The sequence below is a fragment of the Prunus persica genome, chromosome G3 (genome assembly GCF_000346465.2).
Source record: "Prunus persica cultivar Lovell chromosome G3, Prunus_persica_NCBIv2, whole genome shotgun sequence".
In the NCBI taxonomy this organism is placed as follows: domain Eukaryota; kingdom Viridiplantae; phylum Streptophyta; class Magnoliopsida; order Rosales; family Rosaceae; genus Prunus; species Prunus persica.
Genome location: NC_034011.1, coordinates 21,594,787 through 21,614,137, shown reverse-complemented (window position 1 = coordinate 21,614,137; position 19,351 = coordinate 21,594,787). Strand labels below are relative to the sequence as shown.

General features: G+C 37.6%; 3 protein-coding genes across 4 annotated transcripts; all 3 read left to right on the top strand.

Moving 5' to 3' along the window:
* Nucleotides 1-5,332, top strand: LOC18782241 (nucleobase-ascorbate transporter 1). The gene is made up of 14 exons (XM_020558852.1): nucleotides 1-176; nucleotides 1,268-1,365; nucleotides 1,478-1,654; nucleotides 2,256-2,356; nucleotides 2,441-2,516; nucleotides 2,996-3,055; nucleotides 3,147-3,334; nucleotides 3,421-3,517; nucleotides 3,719-3,805; nucleotides 4,023-4,081; nucleotides 4,175-4,266; nucleotides 4,619-4,696; nucleotides 4,781-4,941; nucleotides 5,120-5,332. Exons 1-14 carry the CDS (start codon nucleotides 101-103, stop codon nucleotides 5,330-5,332), a joined length of 1,563 nt encoding a protein of 520 aa, XP_020414441.1. The 5' UTR covers nucleotides 1-100.
* On the top strand, nucleotides 6,738-11,243 carry LOC18781705 (AUGMIN subunit 2). Its single transcript, XM_007215493.2, has 6 exons — nucleotides 6,738-7,965; nucleotides 8,326-8,451; nucleotides 8,540-8,644; nucleotides 9,677-9,745; nucleotides 10,041-10,154; nucleotides 10,601-11,243. Exons 1-6 carry the CDS (start codon nucleotides 7,609-7,611, stop codon nucleotides 10,949-10,951), a joined length of 1,122 nt encoding a protein of 373 aa, XP_007215555.1. The 5' UTR covers nucleotides 6,738-7,608; the 3' UTR covers nucleotides 10,952-11,243.
* On the top strand, nucleotides 13,884-19,307 carry LOC18783818. 2 transcript variants are annotated; one of them, XM_020559465.1, is made up of 10 exons: nucleotides 13,884-14,443; nucleotides 14,570-14,661; nucleotides 15,054-15,186; nucleotides 15,304-15,573; nucleotides 15,661-15,850; nucleotides 16,077-17,303; nucleotides 17,423-17,661; nucleotides 17,758-17,831; nucleotides 18,272-18,341; nucleotides 18,536-18,644. In XM_020559465.1, exons 2-10 carry the CDS (start codon nucleotides 14,606-14,608, stop codon nucleotides 18,542-18,544), a joined length of 2,268 nt encoding a protein of 755 aa, XP_020415054.1. In that variant the 5' UTR covers nucleotides 13,884-14,443; nucleotides 14,570-14,605; the 3' UTR covers nucleotides 18,545-18,644. The 2 variants fall into 2 exon arrangements, with proteins under 2 accessions (XP_020415054.1, XP_020415053.1); XM_020559464.1 differs by lacking the exon at nucleotides 18,272-18,341 and adding an exon at nucleotides 18,875-19,307 and having other exon boundaries at nucleotides 13,893-14,443.

The following is a 19,351-nucleotide window of genomic DNA, read 5'->3' as shown; positions in this document are numbered from 1 at the left end:
TTTATATCTGCACTTTACTTTGTTATTCCTTCTTCTTCTTCTTCTTCTTCTTTTGATTCCTGGGTTGTGTGGAAAGCACTCTCAGCTCATCTGCTTCACAATGGCTGACATTACCCACCTTCCCATGGAACAGCTCCAAGACCTTGAGTATTGCATAGATTCCAACCCTCCTTGGGGTATGCTCTCTCTCTGTCTCTTGTTTTCACTTTCTCTACACTAAGTATCTGAATAACAAATGGGCGTGTTGTTCCAGTAGCTATCTCTTCTTTCTCTCTCTCTCTCTCTCTCTCTCTCTCTCTCTCTCTGCGACTATATCTGCCTCCATTTTTTGTAATCTGGTCATGGGGTTTTAGTGCCAAAGAACATTGTTTTAGAGATATGGGATTGTGGGTTTTTAAGTTTTTGTTGTCAAGTTTGAAGCTTTAGTGCTTACTGAGATTGTAGTTGCTGGTATTTGATATTTCTTCATCGACTATAATTTGAAGCAATGTGGCATTTTAGCTTCACATTGTGAGTATGAGAAACATTTCTTTTCAAGAAAACGTTGTTTCTTTGCGTGTATTTCTATAAGTAATGAGAAAATCTTGGAATTTGAACGTGTATCGCTATCAGACTGGTGGGTCATGCGGTTTCATTATTTAGAACTTGGAACAGATTATTTTATATGCTTTGTTTGGTTGCTGGGAATATTAAATTTGTAATTGGTTGGTGTAAGTTGATGTCACATCGTGCTTGACCGAAAATAAAAAGGTTAATGTGGCATCATTACAAGTTAAAGGACTTGCGTTGTGAAATGCAGCAACATATTAGGAAATTCTCAAGTTGAAGCTGTAGCTTAAAGTGCTACTGATGGTGTAATGAGTGTGTCTTCTCATTTCTTGGTTACCAAACAGAAGTTTGGTAGTCATCAGGGTAAGACTTTACGTTAAGAATTTAGTAATGTGTGGACTGTAGTTACCAATTTGCCCATCAGGGAAAAGCTTCTCCATTGCTTGTGGAACTGCTGCTGATTAATACTTATGTTATTGTGCATCATTAGTGGCAAGAAGGATGATGTTGGAATTGTGACTGGCACGCACGTGTTAATAATCATGCTTTAGACATGGCATCTAATGATAAATATGTGCATTCTTGAGGTTTAGTACTCAAGACCAATTGGCAAAATGAAAAAAGAAAAGAAATGTTTGCCCTGTAGGATAGATTATTAGGGGTATTGAGAAAGTATGCAAGTTGCTTATATGTATAATTTTTAAATTCTGTTTTGCAGTTGAAACCATAGTTCTAGCATTTCAAAACTACATCATGATGCTGGGTACAAGTGTAATGATTCCTTCAGCCCTTGTCCCTGCAATGGGTGGAAGCGATGTAAGCCCGTCTTCTTGCAAACTAACAACTTTACTCTCGCAATCATGTTTAGTCACTTTGATAAAATTTTCTTCTTTCTGTTATCTTAAACGATTTTCTCGTTCTCAACCAGGGTGATAAGGCACGAGTCATACAAACACTCCTCTTTGTAGCTGGAATTAACACACTTCTCCAAGCACTTTTTGGAACCAGGTTGCCTACTGTAGTTGGAGGCTCCTTTTCTTATGTCATTCCCATAGCTTATATTGTAAGCGACTCCAAACTGCAACGGATTATTGAACCCCATGAAGTAAGTAACTCTCCTAGAACTCCCCTTCACCCCCTTGGAAGTGTGTCTGGGAACCTTGTGGAAATAAATATATGCATCAACAATACCATGGCATTTTAATGCACCAATTAAGAAAGAAGAATTCATATACTAATTTACCATTAGCTGGCTTCGGAAGGATTAGTACCTTTAGTATCAACCTCTTCTTAGAGGCGGACCCATGGTTTCACTGCTGGGAAGGACCTGCCTTTGAGAGGAATATGCAGAAAGGAAGCTTAATTGCAAGCTTACCCGTCTAAATGTGATAACTTCCAGAATTGGTGAAATCATTTAAAATGCATCATATCAAGGAGCTTAACATTGGTTCAGGAATCTTTGCATAAGCCGTTGGCCTTTCTTTTTTCTTTTTACATGTATATCAGTCATTGCAAGACTGAATAGGAGGTCAGATAAGTTCATTTGATTCATAATTTTTGTGACCTGATATTACAATTCATGTAAAATGTAAACCTCAATCCCATCAGATATTTCTGCATTTATTTCCTATTCAGCAATTGTACTTAAGCACCTTTCTGATTTGGTAGGGTATTGAAAGAGATCTTCCCATGTCATTGGTTTGCAGAGATTTATTCAAACAATGCGTGCTATCCAAGGAGCTCTAATTGTAGCTTCAAGCATACAAATCATTCTGGGTTACAGCCAAGTTTGGGGTCTCTTCTCACGGTATGCTAATAGTAGAAGATATAGTGAAAAGTTTAAGCTTCTAATTCATAAAAGATTGACAGCATCATATGGATTATTTTGCAGGTTTTTCAGTCCACTTGGCATGGCACCTGTAGTTGGATTGGTTGGCTTGGGATTGTTTGAGCGGGGGTTTCCTGCGGTGAGTTTTTCTATGACAATGTATTGTTCCATTCAGTTGACCCCAAATGAGCTTCCATGTCATGTGGTTAGTGCCTCTTTAGGAGCAGCATTTCTTTTTCTGGACAATCACCATCGATTTGTTCTAGAATATTGTACAATTCCAGAAGCTAACTTCAAGAGGGCCAATCTGAGGATTTCAGCGTATAAAATTTTCACCTTTTTCCATAGAGTATTTACCCTCTCAATGAATTTTTCAATGAAAATTTGAACATCCCAGTTTTTCCTGCAGAATCCCTACGTAGTATTTTTATTTTCGACCGAATTATTAAAACCTAATGAGAACTGAACATTGTGACTTTGTAGATAAGCATACTTCATGTAGTTTGTTCTTTTTACCATATATATATCTGATGGATACCTTACATTCCACTTTTGCAAGTTTTGTAGTTCCTTCTCTTTGGAAATTATGCTAGTATATAATTTCAATATTTGTTTCAGTTGGGAAATTGTGTGGAAATTGGAATTCCAATGCTGTTGTTGGTCATTGGTTTGTCCCAAGTAAGTGCTTTTGCATTTTGCACTATCATTTTATTGACACTTGTATTAATCATTTCTTCCTTCATGAGAGTTTTGGTTTGTTTATTCTCAGTATCTGAAGCATGTGAGACCATTTAGAGGCGTCCCTATTTTTGAGCGGTTTCCAGTATTGTTTTGTGTCGCAATCATTTGGATCTATTCCCTTATCTTAACGGCCGGTGGGGCTTACCGTGACAAACCTGTTAGAACTCAAATCAGCTGCCGTACAGACAGGGAAAATCTCATATCTACTGCCCCATGGTATGCCAATGAAGAATTTGCCTTCTCATAATGTGCCTTCTGAATATTTTCTGGTTTTGAGATCTTTTCTTATTATGCCATATCAGGTTCAAGTTCCCATATCCTCTGCAGTGGGGTCCTCCTACATTTTCAGCTGGTCACTCATTCGCAATGATGTCAGCTGTTCTTGTTTCAATGGTTGAGGTATTTATTATTGTTCTTTATTATATTTATGATTTGCTACATTGCTTCACTAATCAACGACAAGCCTTAGTCTGCCATCTTTGTTATGTGGCTTAAGAGTTGGGAATATGTCAGCTGCCTCTTTTTACATGTCTCTGTAATAGGACTGACTGCCTCATCAAAAGCACTTTGTGAGTCCTGACAGTTACTTATATATTGCAGTCAACAGGTGCATACAAGGCAGCATCAAGATTGGCGATTGCCACTCCTCCTCCTGCTTATGTATTGAGCCGGGGTATTGGCTGGCAGGTGAACTAGTCTCAAAACACTTGTGACTTTTGTGGCATACATCAGGCTAGTATCATGAATATAATACAAAGATTGAAGATATAGAATATTGTTTAGGCAACTCTCATTATAACAATTTTTTTTCTGGGGATCTAATGGTGATTCTAATATGTTGACTTCTAAATCACTATGTGCATTGCTTAAAAGCTGAATGGTTTTTTATATATATCATTTTCAGGGAATTGGCATTTTGCTTGATGGACTTTTTGGTACAGGCACTGGTTCTACTGTTTCTGTGTAAGACACCACAATAGATTTCTGCAAAGCTTGTTCTGGGGTCTTCTCCCATTTAAAGTTTTTTTTTACTAAGATCTTGATCATCTGTACCAGGGAAAATGTAGGACTTCTTGGACTGACCCGAGTTGGAAGTCGTAGAGTTGTTCAAATTTCTGCTGGATTCATGATATTCTTCTCAATCTTAGGTCAGTATTATTAACTTTATGAGACTCAAGGAAGTTCAGGTCCTAATTGGGAGCAATGCAATTCTTAGCTGCTCAACGGATATCCTTTTATATGGAACTTCCACATCTAATGGCTTGGTCTTGAAAGAAATCTAAAAGAATGTCATGTTCGTTTCCATTCAAAAATTGAGGGTCTGAAGAGAAATCAAGTCTTTGCCATTGCATTTTCTCTTCCCTTTCGATTTTAGCTATAGTATTCAAGTGTAGGATTTTAATAAAGCTAAAGTTACATATAGTAGTCAGCCTTAATGGTTTCTCATTTGGGATTCAAAAGATTGTCCATGATTCATTTCCCTCTCTAATCCTTTTGCAGGTAAATTTGGGGCTGTATTTGCATCTATACCCTTCCCAATATATGCAGCACTATACTGTGTTGTCTTCGGCCTCGTGGGTATGTCACAACGCAAGCTTAAGTAAGATTACTTATTATTTTCTTCTTTCACTCTCTTCACAAATATTCCGTGCCTATTTGCAGGTTCAGTAGGATTGTCATTTCTTCAGTTCACAAACATGAACTCTATGAGAAACCTCATTATCACTGGGCTTTCCCTGTTCCTTGGGATATCTGTCCCTCGGTTCTTCAACGAATATTGGAATCCTTCGCACCATGGTCTCGTCCATACCAACGCTGGATGGGTGAGTTATATCCTGACAAAACTCTAGTATTCATTCCGGTTAAGGTCTAGGATATAACTAGATATCTGTAAATGAAGCAAATGTTCATCTTGCTTGAACTAAAATAAGCTATGGGACATTCACAGAATGGCTTTTGCAACTCTTTGGCCATTGATATTATAATCTTGTGTCTTTGCAGTTCAATGCATTTTTGAATACCATATTCTCCTCTCCTCCGACGGTGGGGTTGATCGTGGCGGTGTTTCTCGACAACACCTTAGAGGTGGAAAAATCAAAGAAAGATAGAGGGATGCCATGGTGGGTTAAGTTCAGAACATTCAGAGGAGACAACAGAAATGAAGAGTTCTACACTTTGCCATTTAATCTCAACAGATTCTTCCCACCTACGTAGCAGGCAGGATTTGGATGAAAGTTGAGACCGACACTTGAGCCAAGCCCAATTCCAATATTCTAACAATGATTATCCATCTCCATTAGTGTAGTAGTAGCATATCCAATCCAAGGATTATCTTAGCAAATGCTAATTTTTCTTCTGCTTCACTATTTTTTAGTGGGCCTCTGTCATTAGGTCCAGAATAGGAGATTGTAGAGCATTTCCATGTCTTCTTTCTTGTAGCCCAAAATAATGAAGGAATATAATTTCTTTCTTTCTCTAACCAAAGTTTTGAAAATTAGCCAAGGAAGTATTATGTCGTTTGGAGCAATTGTTCCCTCAAGTTGGGTTTAAATCCTAATATTCGATGTAGTGTGCGTGAATTTAGTATATTAAAAAAAAACTATAAGCACCTATGGGGTTTGGAAATAGTTTTGCAGTGGCATTTTAGAGACACCATAGCTTGATCATCAAATGATTTTACATTTGCTTTTTGTCCCAAGTGAAATTGATTTAGTGTTAGTTTGACATTGTTTGTTTGGGGTGATAAGTGATTATTTAAAAATTTTGAGAAGCACAGTCTGTTTGGTAAGCTATAAGAAAATTACTTATTAAAAATTGTTATGAGAGAAGGCTATAAAGGAAAGCCGCTAATGAAGTGCTTTCATTTTCTAATTATACAGGAATCAGTTTCAAAGAGGCGCTGGGTTTAATGATAATGCAGTAATCATTTTCTAATTATGTGGGAATTAGTACTAACAACACTTTTAACAAAAAGTTTACCAAACGCCAAACTACTTTCTCTCACAGCAAATCTGACATCGATTATTTTCACAGCACAACAATGCAAAATTAGTATGATTCAGAGGAATATTGATATATTACTGTTATTTGGTTATTAATCAATACAGTCCTGATCTCTTGAACCACAGGAATCTAAGAAATTATGGTCACCGACCGTTAAATAATAATCCAATAGTTCAAAAAAATTTCTTAAAATGAGTACAAGATTGAGTTTATATCCAACGATGAGTGACCACAAATCTCTTAGATTCCTGTGGTCCAAGAAATCGGAACTGTTAATCAATATACAATTTTTTTGGACATTAATTTATAACTGTTATTTGAGGAAGCTAAAACTTCTGATCTGCCATCATCACAACTAGTTTGCACTTACTGGTGAAAGGTAAATTTTGAATTCACCTTGCCATTATATTTCACGATGCCAATCAATTTAACTAATTCATTGACGTAGGGCATAATTTGGCCATATTAAACATTAAATTTTACATTAATAAAATTAAAACCTCAAGGTCCATTTTGATAACGATTCTAATTTCGGAGAGTAAAATGTAGTTAATCCAATTTTACATTTTAAAAGATTAATTTTTTATAAGAACGTATTAAATGATTATATCAATTCTTGGATGTGCGTGGTAAGTTTTTAGCCAAAAAAGCCATTTCTGTACAAACCTTGTGAAAATGGCAAAATAAATCACCCCAAAATCAACAAAATTTCTTTTTGTAAAAAATCAAAGCAACATTTTCGTTTTGAAAAATGAAAATAGTAAAATTAAATTTTCTGAAGCCTCAGAAAGCCAGTCGTTTTTCATCAAAGAATATTCAGTCGGTAATTCCAACTAAAACATAAATCCTCATTGGCTTCAATTACTCAATAAACAAAAATAAAAGACCAACAAAATTAAAAATAAAATGTAATCGCAGTAAATCGGCTCCGTGGACCAGAGTGTATTAGGATCCACAGGTTCCTATCAGAATGCGAAAGGGATCGCTGTTGGTTCAATGTAGCATCGTCGGTCAAGGCTATTTCAGCTACCGGCGACGTGGCATCGAACCTTCAAATTATCGGGAAAAGAAGAAAAAATTGGAAATTAATAATTTCAAGAAAAATAATTTCGACCCTCAGAATCCCGTTCCAAATCACACACACGGCGGTACACCGGAGCCACCTGTTCCCGACCAATGAACCAATCATCGGCGGATGGGAACGCAGCGGCTCTTTCCGTGTAGCCGCCGCTGTTTAAAGTGTCATACGGCACTTCCTATCACTTTGGGCATTCTTCCTCATTGGTATCAATCAGGCTGCAACTACAAAAACCCTAACACTAAAACACTATAAGCATAAAGCCCTGAAACCCCAAATTGAGAATAGAGACCAGCGGCTGCAACAAGTTTAACCAATAGAGCTAGGAGTCGCCAATTCATGGAAGATACAATGAGAGGAGGCTTTATATAGGAAAAGTAATGATCTTTTGAAAACCCTAATTCCGAATATGGGCTTTGTTTGTGTTTTGGGCCATAATTTGGCTCAATATAATAGGCCTCGTAATTCGGGCCTTAAGAACGGGTCTTACAGCTCGGTCCACTCGGCCGGCCAGAGCTCACCTTGCAAAGGTTTGAATTTTTTCAGCGCATTGCCGTCTCTGAAAGCAAGAAGAAGAAAGTGGTGGTTGGAAGGGCAGAGCAATTGCTGGTGTAGCTTGAAGTGCGTGGTTGGGTGTGTGGGAATGTCGATGGGGAGTGACAGCACTTGGGTTGGGAAGAAGCCTCTGAGACGCATCGGAGGCATGTCCGATGCTCTATCCATTGCTTCGGATCTTGGCTTTTCTGTTGCCGCTCCTCCTACCCAGGTAAAGCCTCAGTCTCCTTTCTCTCTGTCTCTATGTCTTCCATGTCCAATTTCTTTTTTTTGCTCACTTTGGCTTATAATCAGCTCCACCCAGTTTAGCTTTTCCTACTTCTTTTGATATTTAAGCTTAATTTTAGACACCTATTGAAATACAATGAAAGAACCTAGTAGGGTGGTGTTGGTATGGGCATATGCAGGTGGAAATGAATTTGTCTAAAGCTCTTATTGGAGCCAGTAGAGGGTATGGATGAATTATTTTGTCAAATGTTTGTGCCGGAGCAAAGCTGATCATTTGGTCAATTACAATGTGGACACTTCATGCTCCGAATTTCACAAAAGCTCAATCATATTTTTGATGTAGGAAGAGCTTCAGAACCTATCCACTACTACTGGTGAGAAGGGTGATGACTTGATAAAGGTTCTGAGGGAACTTACCTCTGTACAAAGAAAAATAGCAGATCTGCAAGTTGAACTTCAAGGGAGAAAAGTGAGCTATTGTAGTCTCTTCTTTCCTGTTTTCAGTTTACTGCGTTATCTTATATGTTGAACTGACTTGGTAATTATATTATCCTTAGGATGATAAAAACGTAGCACATTTGACACATGCGAGTGAAATGGAAAAGAAGTGTGAAACTTTAGCGAGGATTACAACCATATTGAAAGATGTGATTCAGAATAAGGTAAATTGTATGTGGTATGTTGTTGCGTTCTTGAAATGGATATGCTGAAGTCTCTTATTCTGTATGTTAGATTTCCATTGTCTTTGTCGAACCATACAATGATTTAACATTAAGTATCATTTGCATATTCCGTACGTTGTGCATTCTTCGATATCTGTAATAGTTCCTAACAAAGTCATCCTGGAGAATAATGAAATGGACTATAACATCTCTTTTGAAGCGGTTGCTTCGTTTCTTCTTCTTTTTTTTCTTTTTTTTTGGGAAAGAGACAATTTTATTTCAGAAAAGAACAAGGCACCAACGGAACAAGAGGTGGCCAAGAAGGCCGCCACATAAAACAGAAAGGCTAAAAAAACTCTGCATTTCAAAACTACGGCTTTCCAATCTAGATGGATGAACTGAAAGTTAATCTCCCTAAATTCTGCTGAAACAGATGCCCATAGCGATGCCCAGAATCGGATACGATCCTAAAGCTGCTCTGCCTCATCCCCTACCACATCCTCAAAAATTATCCTATTCCTTTCCCCCCCCAAATTACCCAAAAAATTGCCATCATGGCACAATTTCCCAACACTGAACCCTTCCTCTTGCCACCAAAGAAGTTCAATCTACCTTCAAGCACCGCACTACACAATGCGAAGCTACCCCACGTTAGTCCTGTCACCTGAAACAAGTTTGCCCACAAGGAAGAGGCAACAGGACAAAGCAAAAACAGATGATCCACAGTCTCGCTGTCCCTTTGGCACATAACACACCAGTTAGGAGAAAAAACAGTTGCTGTGTTTCTTTTCAAGATTATGCTCTAGAAGATATGTCAAGGCTAGTAATATAGTGAACTGATGCATTGGTTATCATGCTCTTTGAAAATTGAATTCTAGTGGACATAGAAGAACAAATTTACACACTGGGTTTCCTCTTTGGTACCACTTACGTATGTGTATGTTATGGCATAAATAAATGAATTCATTCACATGTATCTCTGTCTCTCAATAATACCTCCTCATTTATAATTTTTTTTGTAATCACTGGCAGGATCGCATCATAGCCCGTCTTCAACAACCATATTCACTCGATTGCATTCCAGTGGAAGCAGAATATCAGGTCGGTTGACCTTGTGTTCAGCAGTGTAAAATCCCTGTCTAATTTTTATTCTTATTCAAAATTTGAGAATTTGTTTAGGTGACTTGTATTAAAGATTCTAGGCTAAGATTATATCAGAGCCATCTTATTTTGACAAGTCTAAAGAGTGTTTTTAACTAAATCCAAGTCATATTGTTGAATTGTAAGAGTGTAGATTCATCAAAGAACTGTTTTGACAAACTTAAGGATTGGATATCTCATCAAGTGAAGACTGTTTTCTTAATGCTTATGGTATCTTTTGCTTGGGCCTGTGCAGAAACAATTCTCTGAATTACTGATGAAGGCTGCTAGTGATTATGGGGCCTTGACAGCATCAGTTGCAGATTTCCAGTGGAGTCAGACATTTAAGGAACCTCCTTCAGTTTGGGGGGTATGCATGCCAAAGCTTTTCATTTGTTTCCAAATTAACTGACCATGCATGTCGCACATTTGGTTCTTCTATGTTTTCCAGTTGCATGATGTTGTTTGGTTTAGACCACATTTGATTGTTGGCAACTGCATGAGTATGTTACTTTTGCAATTTGCTGATAATAGCATTAAAGGAATTATTCGTCTTATAAAATTTCTTTCCATGAAGATACAGAAGCCAAATATCAAAGATCTCATTAACGGGTTCATGAGATTATATGATCTCCCATGAAGTATTGCCCTGCCAACTCATTAATGTTGTAGAACTTTTAGTTTCATGGCATGGTATAGGTCAAATAATTTCATCCCAATAAAATTCCCAGTGTCTCGTTGATTCAAGAAATTTGTTACATTGCATGGGAAGCTGCTACTGCATGATATGATCCTCATTTTGTTTAACTGATGCAGGAAATGCTTCGCCCAATTCCTGTTGCCTTAGCATCATGCACTCGGTTCTTTGAAGCAATGTCTGCTATGAGGGAATCATTTTCAACACTTCAGCATCTCAGAGTCGGTCATAGTGACGCATCTTCACCGATAACACCAGGCAAGGATTCCTCCCGAAGAGTACCAGGGGATTCCGAATGTGTAACTCCACCGCCTTGGAGAACTGAACCAAGCTTTGATGACTTAGCTATCAGAAGCTCAAGGAGGCCAGAAGTCGAGCACCGAGAAGCAGACGATGAAAACAGTGAGGGGGATGGAACTAGCCACAGGAGATTATCATGGCCTCCTTCAGTTAAAAAGAGTGGTGTTTAGTCAATTTGCTGAATTTCGTTGCGTTGTTACTCAATGTATGTTTTTGTGTGAAATAGTCATTGTAATAGTAGAAGTATGCAAAAAAAATCCAATACAATTATACACATTGAGACACTCATTAGTTTGTGCAGTATACATGTATTCTATTATGTCGAAATGTTTAAGTGATGCCATCTGACTTCTCCCATTTTAATCTTTCTGGGCCTGTACGTCGGATAACTGCTGGGCTTGGTACATCAGTTTGAAATGTGTGCTTGAATGATAAGGCAGTTCATGCTTATAACAAAAAAAAGATAAGGCAGCTCATGCTTGGTTTTATCGAGTCTTCGATGGAAGTGGATTTGATGGGATTTTCCCATCACGACCAGATGTTGTTATGCTTTCGGCCTTTTACTATAGGACTTCAAGAAGACACCAGCAGCTTCTGCTTAGTTTTTTTGGGGTCAAATGTTGATGGTAGTCAATTTTTTCACTTTTTGGACCAATTTATTCGTTATTGTATAACTTCCGAATCTGACAATATAAACATTTGTCGTCTGATAATTGATTGTTATCTTACCACACCTAATATCATTGCAACAATTTTTCCTTTTTGATTTCAACTATTTTCAAGTGGGCCTTGAGTTGCATTGAAGGGAGAGGAGGAGCTGCATAGTGGTGTGTATGCATAGAGCTTCAATGTGAAAATGAAAGGTCATATGCTTATGCACCCATCTCAATATGCTCTCTCTGGGAAACCACTTGTAAATTTCCATGCACCTTTCAAATCTATGAGCCTTAAAAGGTGTACATATGCAGAAACATTTTCTTGTATCGGGGATACACTATTTTGTTATTCTGGCCAATAATGCTATGACATGTAGAAAAGTTATTCTGCTTGTTATTACTTTATTGATCGGGAATAGCAAAAAATGATGTTTCAGTTGCATAAAAGTCTCTCTCATACACACGATACGTTGTCAAACAAGGAGAGAGGAGGTAAGACAATCAAAGAATTCACCAAACCAATTCAAGCTGCAGTTATGATCTCAAAAGTCAACCTCCAGATGAAAATAAAATACATCAATTTTAAAATATATAATAAAAACATCTTTATTTCAACATCAAACCATCAATCAATGTTATGTTACCTTATCGGCTAAGGAACGAACTACCTAACATCCTAATAATAACCAAGTTTACTACAAATTACAATCGAAACAGCCTGTCATGCCCATAGAAAGGAAATTTACATTTATAATACCATTCAAAATTTCTAAAAACATCATCAAACTTTGCTTAGAGTCCCTATAATGCCTAAAAATTGTGGGATATGTTTCAATTGCTGTTCAATGTTATTAATGATTCATGTCATTTTTCTATTGTAACATAACATCTTTTTGGCAACATGAGGAGCCAGACAAATTGACCCTCAATTAATTAGTTCAACTTTTTTAATCAACGACTGTCAATCATTTACGCAAATACATAAATGTAGTATTTTCTTACGAGCCTATATATCCTGATAACGATGAAAAATTCAAAGCGTATTTTACTGGGCCCCACAGTGACAGATGAGGTTGCAAATTACAAGAATAAAGATGAATTATCATCCAACTCCAATAACATGCATCATGCATGCCCTTTTGGGTATTTTATTTTCCAGAGAGGCAGATGTAAACTCAAAATTATGAACATGATGCACATCGTGGTATATACATTGCTCCACTGTCCTCTTCTCTTATTTTTATGGACAGCCTTTTAGTTTTAGCCCCTTGCTAAATAAAAGGTTCCGTTCCAACAGCTCCCTGGGCCCCACGCCAAATCATCGGTTGTTCGGCTCAGATGAGGCCAATGACATCGCGGGTCCCACTGTTAATCATGTAATTCCTGATCGTGGTGGGTCCTTGCACCATGAGAGAGCGTAGAGTTTGGGTGCGGCGACCCATAGGGTAGCTAACAACAGACGCCGCATGTCTAGCCAAAATACATTATTGTCTAACAAATTACAAAAGTGAAAGGATTTTAATTAGCCAAAGATATTTATTTATATATATAAAGCAAAAGGCAGAGAATGGTGAAACATTTAAAATACCAGAAAATGCCATTGGTTAATGTAAACATTAAGAATTGAAATTATTAATTAAATAAGGATAATATGGTAAATTCACAAATAATGGATTCTATTTTTATGGAACACAAATATCCATTATCTTTTTTAATTCTAAAATAAATTAAAATTTTTTTTTTTTAAAAACCTCTCGCATGCGCGGAAGCGCGTGCAGAGAGGCTAGTATATATATATGTTTCTTTTAACCTGAAAATTCATTCTTGTTTGTTGTGGACTCAAACAAAAAATCTCATTAATTATGAGATTAGCATTCGTATCAACTACGGATACAGATAATAATTTCAAATGACAAAATTGATTATAAAATTTTTGATATTAAATCACGTGAATTTAATAGTGGACAAAATTCAAGTTTTATATAGAAACAACTTTCACACCATACAATTATCAACTAACAAGGCATAGTAATCACTATAACTAATTTCATTTATAAAATTCTAAAAAAGTTTTGGGCTCGTACCACACCGGAATATAATTCACAGTAATTAGTTGAAATTTTTATCGTAGGAAGTGAGAAGCTTCTTTATCTAGTATTTTCTGATAATTAGTGAGTCAGTGTAATTAACTAACCTAAAGCATATTCTGGGTTAGTCTAGTGGATTCTTTTTCTAGACAAAATATAGGACCACTCTACGCGCTTCTACTCCCCTCCCATCCCTAATCATTCACCGGTCACCTATTTCTCTGTGACCCTGACTTTATCCACCGATTGCCTCCCAATTTCGTAATTAATACCCCCTTTTTTATTATTAAAATATATAAAAAAAGAACGGTAGACGATTGGATCATACGGTAAAGAGCGTGCCGACGAGCGTAGGGGATAGCCTGTGGAGATTGGTCACACAAGTGGCGCGGTTATTTCCCCAGGTTTCGGTTTCGTTGAGGTTTCCGGCATGTCTTCCCCTTCCGCATGGAATTTTCGGACTTTATTATCCATCCACGCAACGCAAAACGACAATCTAGTGGTGGCGGGAAGGAACCATATGAGATCCGGATATTCGAATTTACCATTTTGCCCCCCTCCCCCTTCCTCAATCTTCCTCATAAATGCCCAAGAGACGTGTCCCTGGGTCTCCCTCCGGACGCGACACCTCTCTCTCTCGTCTCGCCTTCCAATCCAAGCAAAGCAATTCATAAATACCGAATTTTTCAGAATTAATTAAACAAAAGACCAAAAAAAAAAGATGATGAAAGCGTTGCTGTGAAATGTGAACGCTTCCCTCCTCTGCCGTCCTCCAATCCCCGCCCTTGATTCGTCCACGTGGACTCCCCATTCTCTCTGTCTCTCTTTCTTTCTCGGCGTGCCTTTGTCTCTGTTATGAAGTTCGCCGGTGATTGCTTTCTCTTCTTTCTATGGAATTTCCTTCTTCTTCATCAACAAGGTCTCTCTCTCTCTCTAGTAAATGCATACATACATACAACATATGCATGCATGATATACACATAGTATGTATTCATATGTTGGATTGTGTATTGTATTAATTGCATTTGTGAATTCTGTGAAGCAGTGATTGGTGACAAATTGGGCGCAAAGCTTGATTGTGATGGGGAAATGTGACGCTGGTCGCTGTATTTTCCCCCTCACCAGTTTGCAAATTGGGTAACAATCTTAAATTTCTTATTTGTACTTCTTAAATTCTAATTATATTTGTTATTAATTTGCTTAATTTATTCTCGTTTTGAGGCAACAAGCATGTTTTAGTCTGTGCCAGAAGTGGTTTAGCAGCCTTGATTCTGAGTTTTATGTCATAAATTTTAATTTGCTTAACACTGGCAACCAGGTCAATTTACAAGTGAAGTTGATGCTGGATTCTAATTTTCAGCTCTTGTGTATGTATGTGTATTTTGTTGTGATAGTGATTTAGTATTGCTAAATGCAGAGAAAACCTTGTGCTTTTTCACCTCTGGAAACATATTATGTGCTGCTGTTTTTGCTTATTTTCTTTTTTGTGTAAATTATGAAGTGATGTGTTTTGTGCTATTTGATTGCAGAGACTTGCAGTCTTACCTTTCGGATCTTAGCCTTTTCCTGGCCCCTGAAAGCAAGAAATTCTATATCTTGGTTGACAATCGGCCATGGCTAGGCTCACGGTCAGCACACTTGTGGCAATTGATGGTTACCAAGGTCAATCACTAGTCACTACACCCCCCATAATGTTCCAACTTATGAATTTTTATTTTTTTTATTTTTTTCCAATTCAATTTTACGGAGGAATAGAGTTTATATTTGTTTGATTTTCAGTCAAGGTTATCTCCTTTTGCCAACTCTAAAGCACGGAAGTTGAGAACAGAAGGAAAGGATGCTTGCTCCTTACCCAAGACTGCAAAACCAAAGAAGTTTGCTAGGTGGTTCTCGTTGATTAAGTCTCAGAAGAAGGTATTGCTACCTGTAAAGAAACTAAGGACTTCTTTGCTTCTAAGCCAGGAGTTGCATAGGACCTTGTATGGTTTTATTGTGTTTGAAGTTGCATGGAGCAATGTTCGAGGTATTAATTACGTCAATGAGCTTCAGGTATCACCCCCTTTCTATATCCTTCAATAGTTGTTTGCAGTTCTTTGTAAGTGTTGTTGTGTTATATGGTTTTGATGTCACGTGCAGACTGATACATCGCTGGCTGTAGAGGCTAAATTCATGCAAAGATGGGAATTTGACAGTATTGCTCAAGCTGCAAGTTGTATATCTTCATGGTTCTCAGGAACAATCTCTGAGCAGCTACAGTTGAAAGAGTATCTGAATTCTGCCATAGGTAGTCTCCACGAGGGTGTTTCTGTTGCACAGGACTCAGAAGGTAAATTCATGAAGCTCAGAACGAGAATTTCCTTTTGAAAAATTCTCCTTTGTTGGTTTATTAGAAAATTTGGATAAACATATAATTGGAGAATTTCTTTGTCTGGAAAAAGTGTTAGATTTTCATAGGTGCCACTATGCTACATGATGGCTGCTGACACTACTGTATTTCTCTAATACCAATGAAAATGAGTATGCAATGGTCTTTTGTTTTTAAACTTTTCTAGGAGAGGTCTTCTTTGATGCCAAAGAATATCCAGATGCCGAAGAATATCCAGAAACTATGCCGGTTGTTGAAGAAAATCTCTCGTATAATAATCTGTCTATGGAGGAAAACTCTCTCCACTGCCTTAGTAGCAACTATAGTGTACATCCGGAAACCAGTGAAAATGGGACCAGTGTTGCACATACACCACCTCCACCTAGTGGGCCTTATAAGAGGCGGAAAATAACCACGTCCATCAGCACTGGAGTTGAACTAGATACTTATTCTGAGGAAATGCAAAATCCTGAGACCTATATCAGTGACTCTGAAGATTCTGAGACCTATACCTGTTACAGTGAAGATGAAATGCAGAACTCTGAGGCTTATTCCTGTAACTGTGAAGATGAAATTCAAAACTCTGACGTCTATACCTGGGACTGTGAAGATGAAATGCTAAACTCTGAGACCTTTACCAGCGACTGTGAAGACGCTATACCAGAGACTGTAAAGACAACCTGTGATGATGCTTTTAAAGCTACCCAGTTCAGGGAAGATGCTATACCAGTAACTGTGGATACCTATACCAGTGACTCTGTAGATGCTGTTGAAGCTACCCAGTACAGGGATGTACTTATTTTGTTCAGGTTCAATGACCGCGACCTCCCATTTAAACTAAGAGAAATAATAATGTCTGATCTTCGGTTACTGACGTTGCTTGAGGCTGGGCTTCCATCTTGGGTTATCTTCCTTCAGTCATACCCAGGGTTTTGCCATATCTATCGCCCGTGGATGTGCCCTCTTGCAAGAGCATTATATGTGCTGATCTCAGTTGTCACTGTTCTAATAGGATTTTATGACCTATACAAAAATGTTCCAGTTCTCAAGGTAACTGCATCTCGTCTTTGTGGGCCTCTATTTGATTGGATAGAGACCTGGTCGATGATATCAAGGATCAAATACTTGGGAACAATGCTATTTCTACACAACTCTCAGAAAGCTGTTCAGTGGTTTCTGACAATCAGAAGCACCACTCGATCCTTTATTTCAGTTCTCGCTCAGCCATTGGCAGAACCTCTTCTGGAGTGTTTTGGATTCCTCATTCCAGTATGGAATGTGCTTATTGAAGTAATAGAAAGCCTCTGTTCAATCATTTGGATTCTGGTTGGATCTTCATGCAGTCTAGTGGGGAACCTGGTACAGATTTTACTAGTTCCAATATGGTTTCTCCTATCGGCCATCTGGAGCATTGGTAGGTCATCAAATTTTTTGGATCACCCATTTTTCTTAAGTTATATTATCAATGGCGTCATACAATTGACAAAAAATCTTGTATTAATTGCATGTAGTCTTGTTTGCATTGTGTTGCAGGAACTTCCATTGTATACCCTATGTTGAGGATGCTATGGGAAATAGTCTATGCTCCGGTTCGCATGGTCGTTGCAGTAGCCAATGTCCTAGCTTTTATTTGTGCCTGTATATATGACATGCTTCGAGACATATGGCAGTTTACTAGCAGCATATTCCAGTTTGCTTCAGCCTCTCAGGCAACTGTGAGAACGGTTGAAGTTTCCATATGGCGTTCACTTTGGAATGACCTCTTTTCTCAGGTTTGGAAGATAAAAGTATATAATTGCAGTTATGCCTTTTGACAATGTCAGGTAGATGGTTTTATTGATCACCATTCTTTTCTTTTTGGGTTTCAGGTTTTCCGTGCGATCAGGAGTATCTTAAATGGTTTTGTTGCATTCTTCATAGCTTGTAACAGGCATCGCCTTAGGTATGCTTATTCTTTTCTTTAGCACTACTTACATCTTGTTTAGTGATCTGCATTTTTCTGCTCTCTAGCTTTTTATTTTTATTTTTATTTTTATGCATAGACGTTTGTCATGGTTGCTTAAGCCATTGTTAAAATTTATTTGATAGCTAGGACAATATATGCTGATGGCTAATTTCGGCATCATTACAAAGTTTCATGGTAATATCTTGCACTATACCACTCTGATAATGTACATATTCAATTAGATATTTAGGCCAAAGTGGAAATCTGAAAATAGCAACTAAAAAGAAAAAGAAAAAGGATAAATAAAGTTTTTTCAGAATTGGGTTTGTCAGACCTTAGAACAGCCTCATTGTAGCTGTCCTCCCTGATTGTGGGGGTTGTGCTGGACATTTGCTTTGGAAGATATGTAAGATTTGAAGGGTTTTTGACTTGTGCAGTAGTGTTGGGGCAACTGCAGAATCTTGGGAGATCATAAGGGGAGATTTCTCTTATAATGGAAAAATGGTGGTCAGTGGTGGCCTTGGAAGATACTATTAACCTTTTTTTTAATTATATATACATGTACTTTTTAAACTTATTGTTTTGAACTTCTATTGCTGGCTTCCTGCTTATAGCATGACGAATAATAATCCATTTCTTTCAGTCTGCATGCAAATAAATTCCTTTGCCTTGCTGATGGTTATTTTATGCGATGGTTACAGCATTTATAATCATATACAAGAGTTTATCCAAAGATTACTGGGTCGAACCCGGAGATCACGGCGTGAAGATTCAAGACGTAGCAAGCCGACCGTTGAGACACGGAATCTGGTTAGCAGTCTAATGTGTGAATTTTAGATTATGGATTTCACTTCCCTGCACAAGATTGCAGCACAGAAATACACTTGCTAGGCACATGTACAGTCATTTTGCACACACAATATGTGTTTCATGGTTGCTATTAACATAAGTTAACACGTGTTTTCGCTTTTTCTTTTCTTATTCCTGAGTCTGCATGCTCCTAAACATAAACCTATTATATTTTGGTTTTGGCTTTGCAGTCAGAATTAAGAAGGAAAATCAACCTTGAGTAGGGTTTGGATAGTTTTTTGAGGAACACAGTCAAGAGAGTACTTTGTTTGAGAAGTGCTGGCGACACCGTGTAAAAACACAACCTTGACTTGAACAATCTAAGAAGAGATGCATTTGGCCAAAGAAGAATATGTAAGAGATGTAGCGACAGCGACATGTTAATACCACAGGAAGAGCTGCGTTTTTTATTCCTTTCATTCTTTTCAGTTTTGTTTCCACTTGTTAATTGTTGGGGCAGACAATCTTTACATTTGTACATAATGTATCATAAGGAACTTCAGCGTAATTCTTCTACTTTTTTTTTTTTTTTTTTTTTGTTCTTTCAAAAAGTTGGTAAGTGACGAGTTCAGAACAGACCGTTCGTTTCAGTTAATAAAGAAAGATGACAAATACTTATCTGAATCTGATTTGCATCATAATTGGACTATAAAATTCAAATCATCATT

Excerpts from the sequence above, each read along its gene's own strand:
- LOC18782241 (XM_020558852.1), top strand. The coding sequence starts at position 101 with ATGGCTGACATTACCCACCTTCCCATGGAACAGCTCCAAGACCTTGAG. Across the intron at positions 3,518-3,718 it reads TTCTTGTTTCAATGGTTGAG|TCAACAGGTGCATACAAGGC; the intron begins GTATTTATTATT and ends TATATATTGCAG. Across the intron at positions 4,082-4,174 it reads ACTGGTTCTACTGTTTCTGT|GGAAAATGTAGGACTTCTTG; the intron begins GTAAGACACCAC and ends CATCTGTACCAG.
- LOC18781705 (XM_007215493.2), top strand. The coding sequence starts at position 7,609 with ATGGGCTTTGTTTGTGTTTTGGGCCATAATTTGGCTCAATATAATAGG. Across the intron at positions 7,966-8,325 it reads TTGCCGCTCCTCCTACCCAG|GAAGAGCTTCAGAACCTATC; the intron begins GTAAAGCCTCAG and ends TTTTTGATGTAG. Across the intron at positions 9,746-10,040 it reads CAGTGGAAGCAGAATATCAG|AAACAATTCTCTGAATTACT; the intron begins GTCGGTTGACCT and ends GGGCCTGTGCAG.
- LOC18783818 (XM_020559464.1), top strand. The coding sequence starts at position 14,606 with ATGGGGAAATGTGACGCTGGTCGCTGTATTTTCCCCCTCACCAGTTTG. Across the intron at positions 17,304-17,422 it reads ATCGGCCATCTGGAGCATTG|GAACTTCCATTGTATACCCT; the intron begins GTAGGTCATCAA and ends ATTGTGTTGCAG. Across the intron at positions 17,662-17,757 it reads GGAATGACCTCTTTTCTCAG|GTTTTCCGTGCGATCAGGAG; the intron begins GTTTGGAAGATA and ends TTTGGGTTTCAG.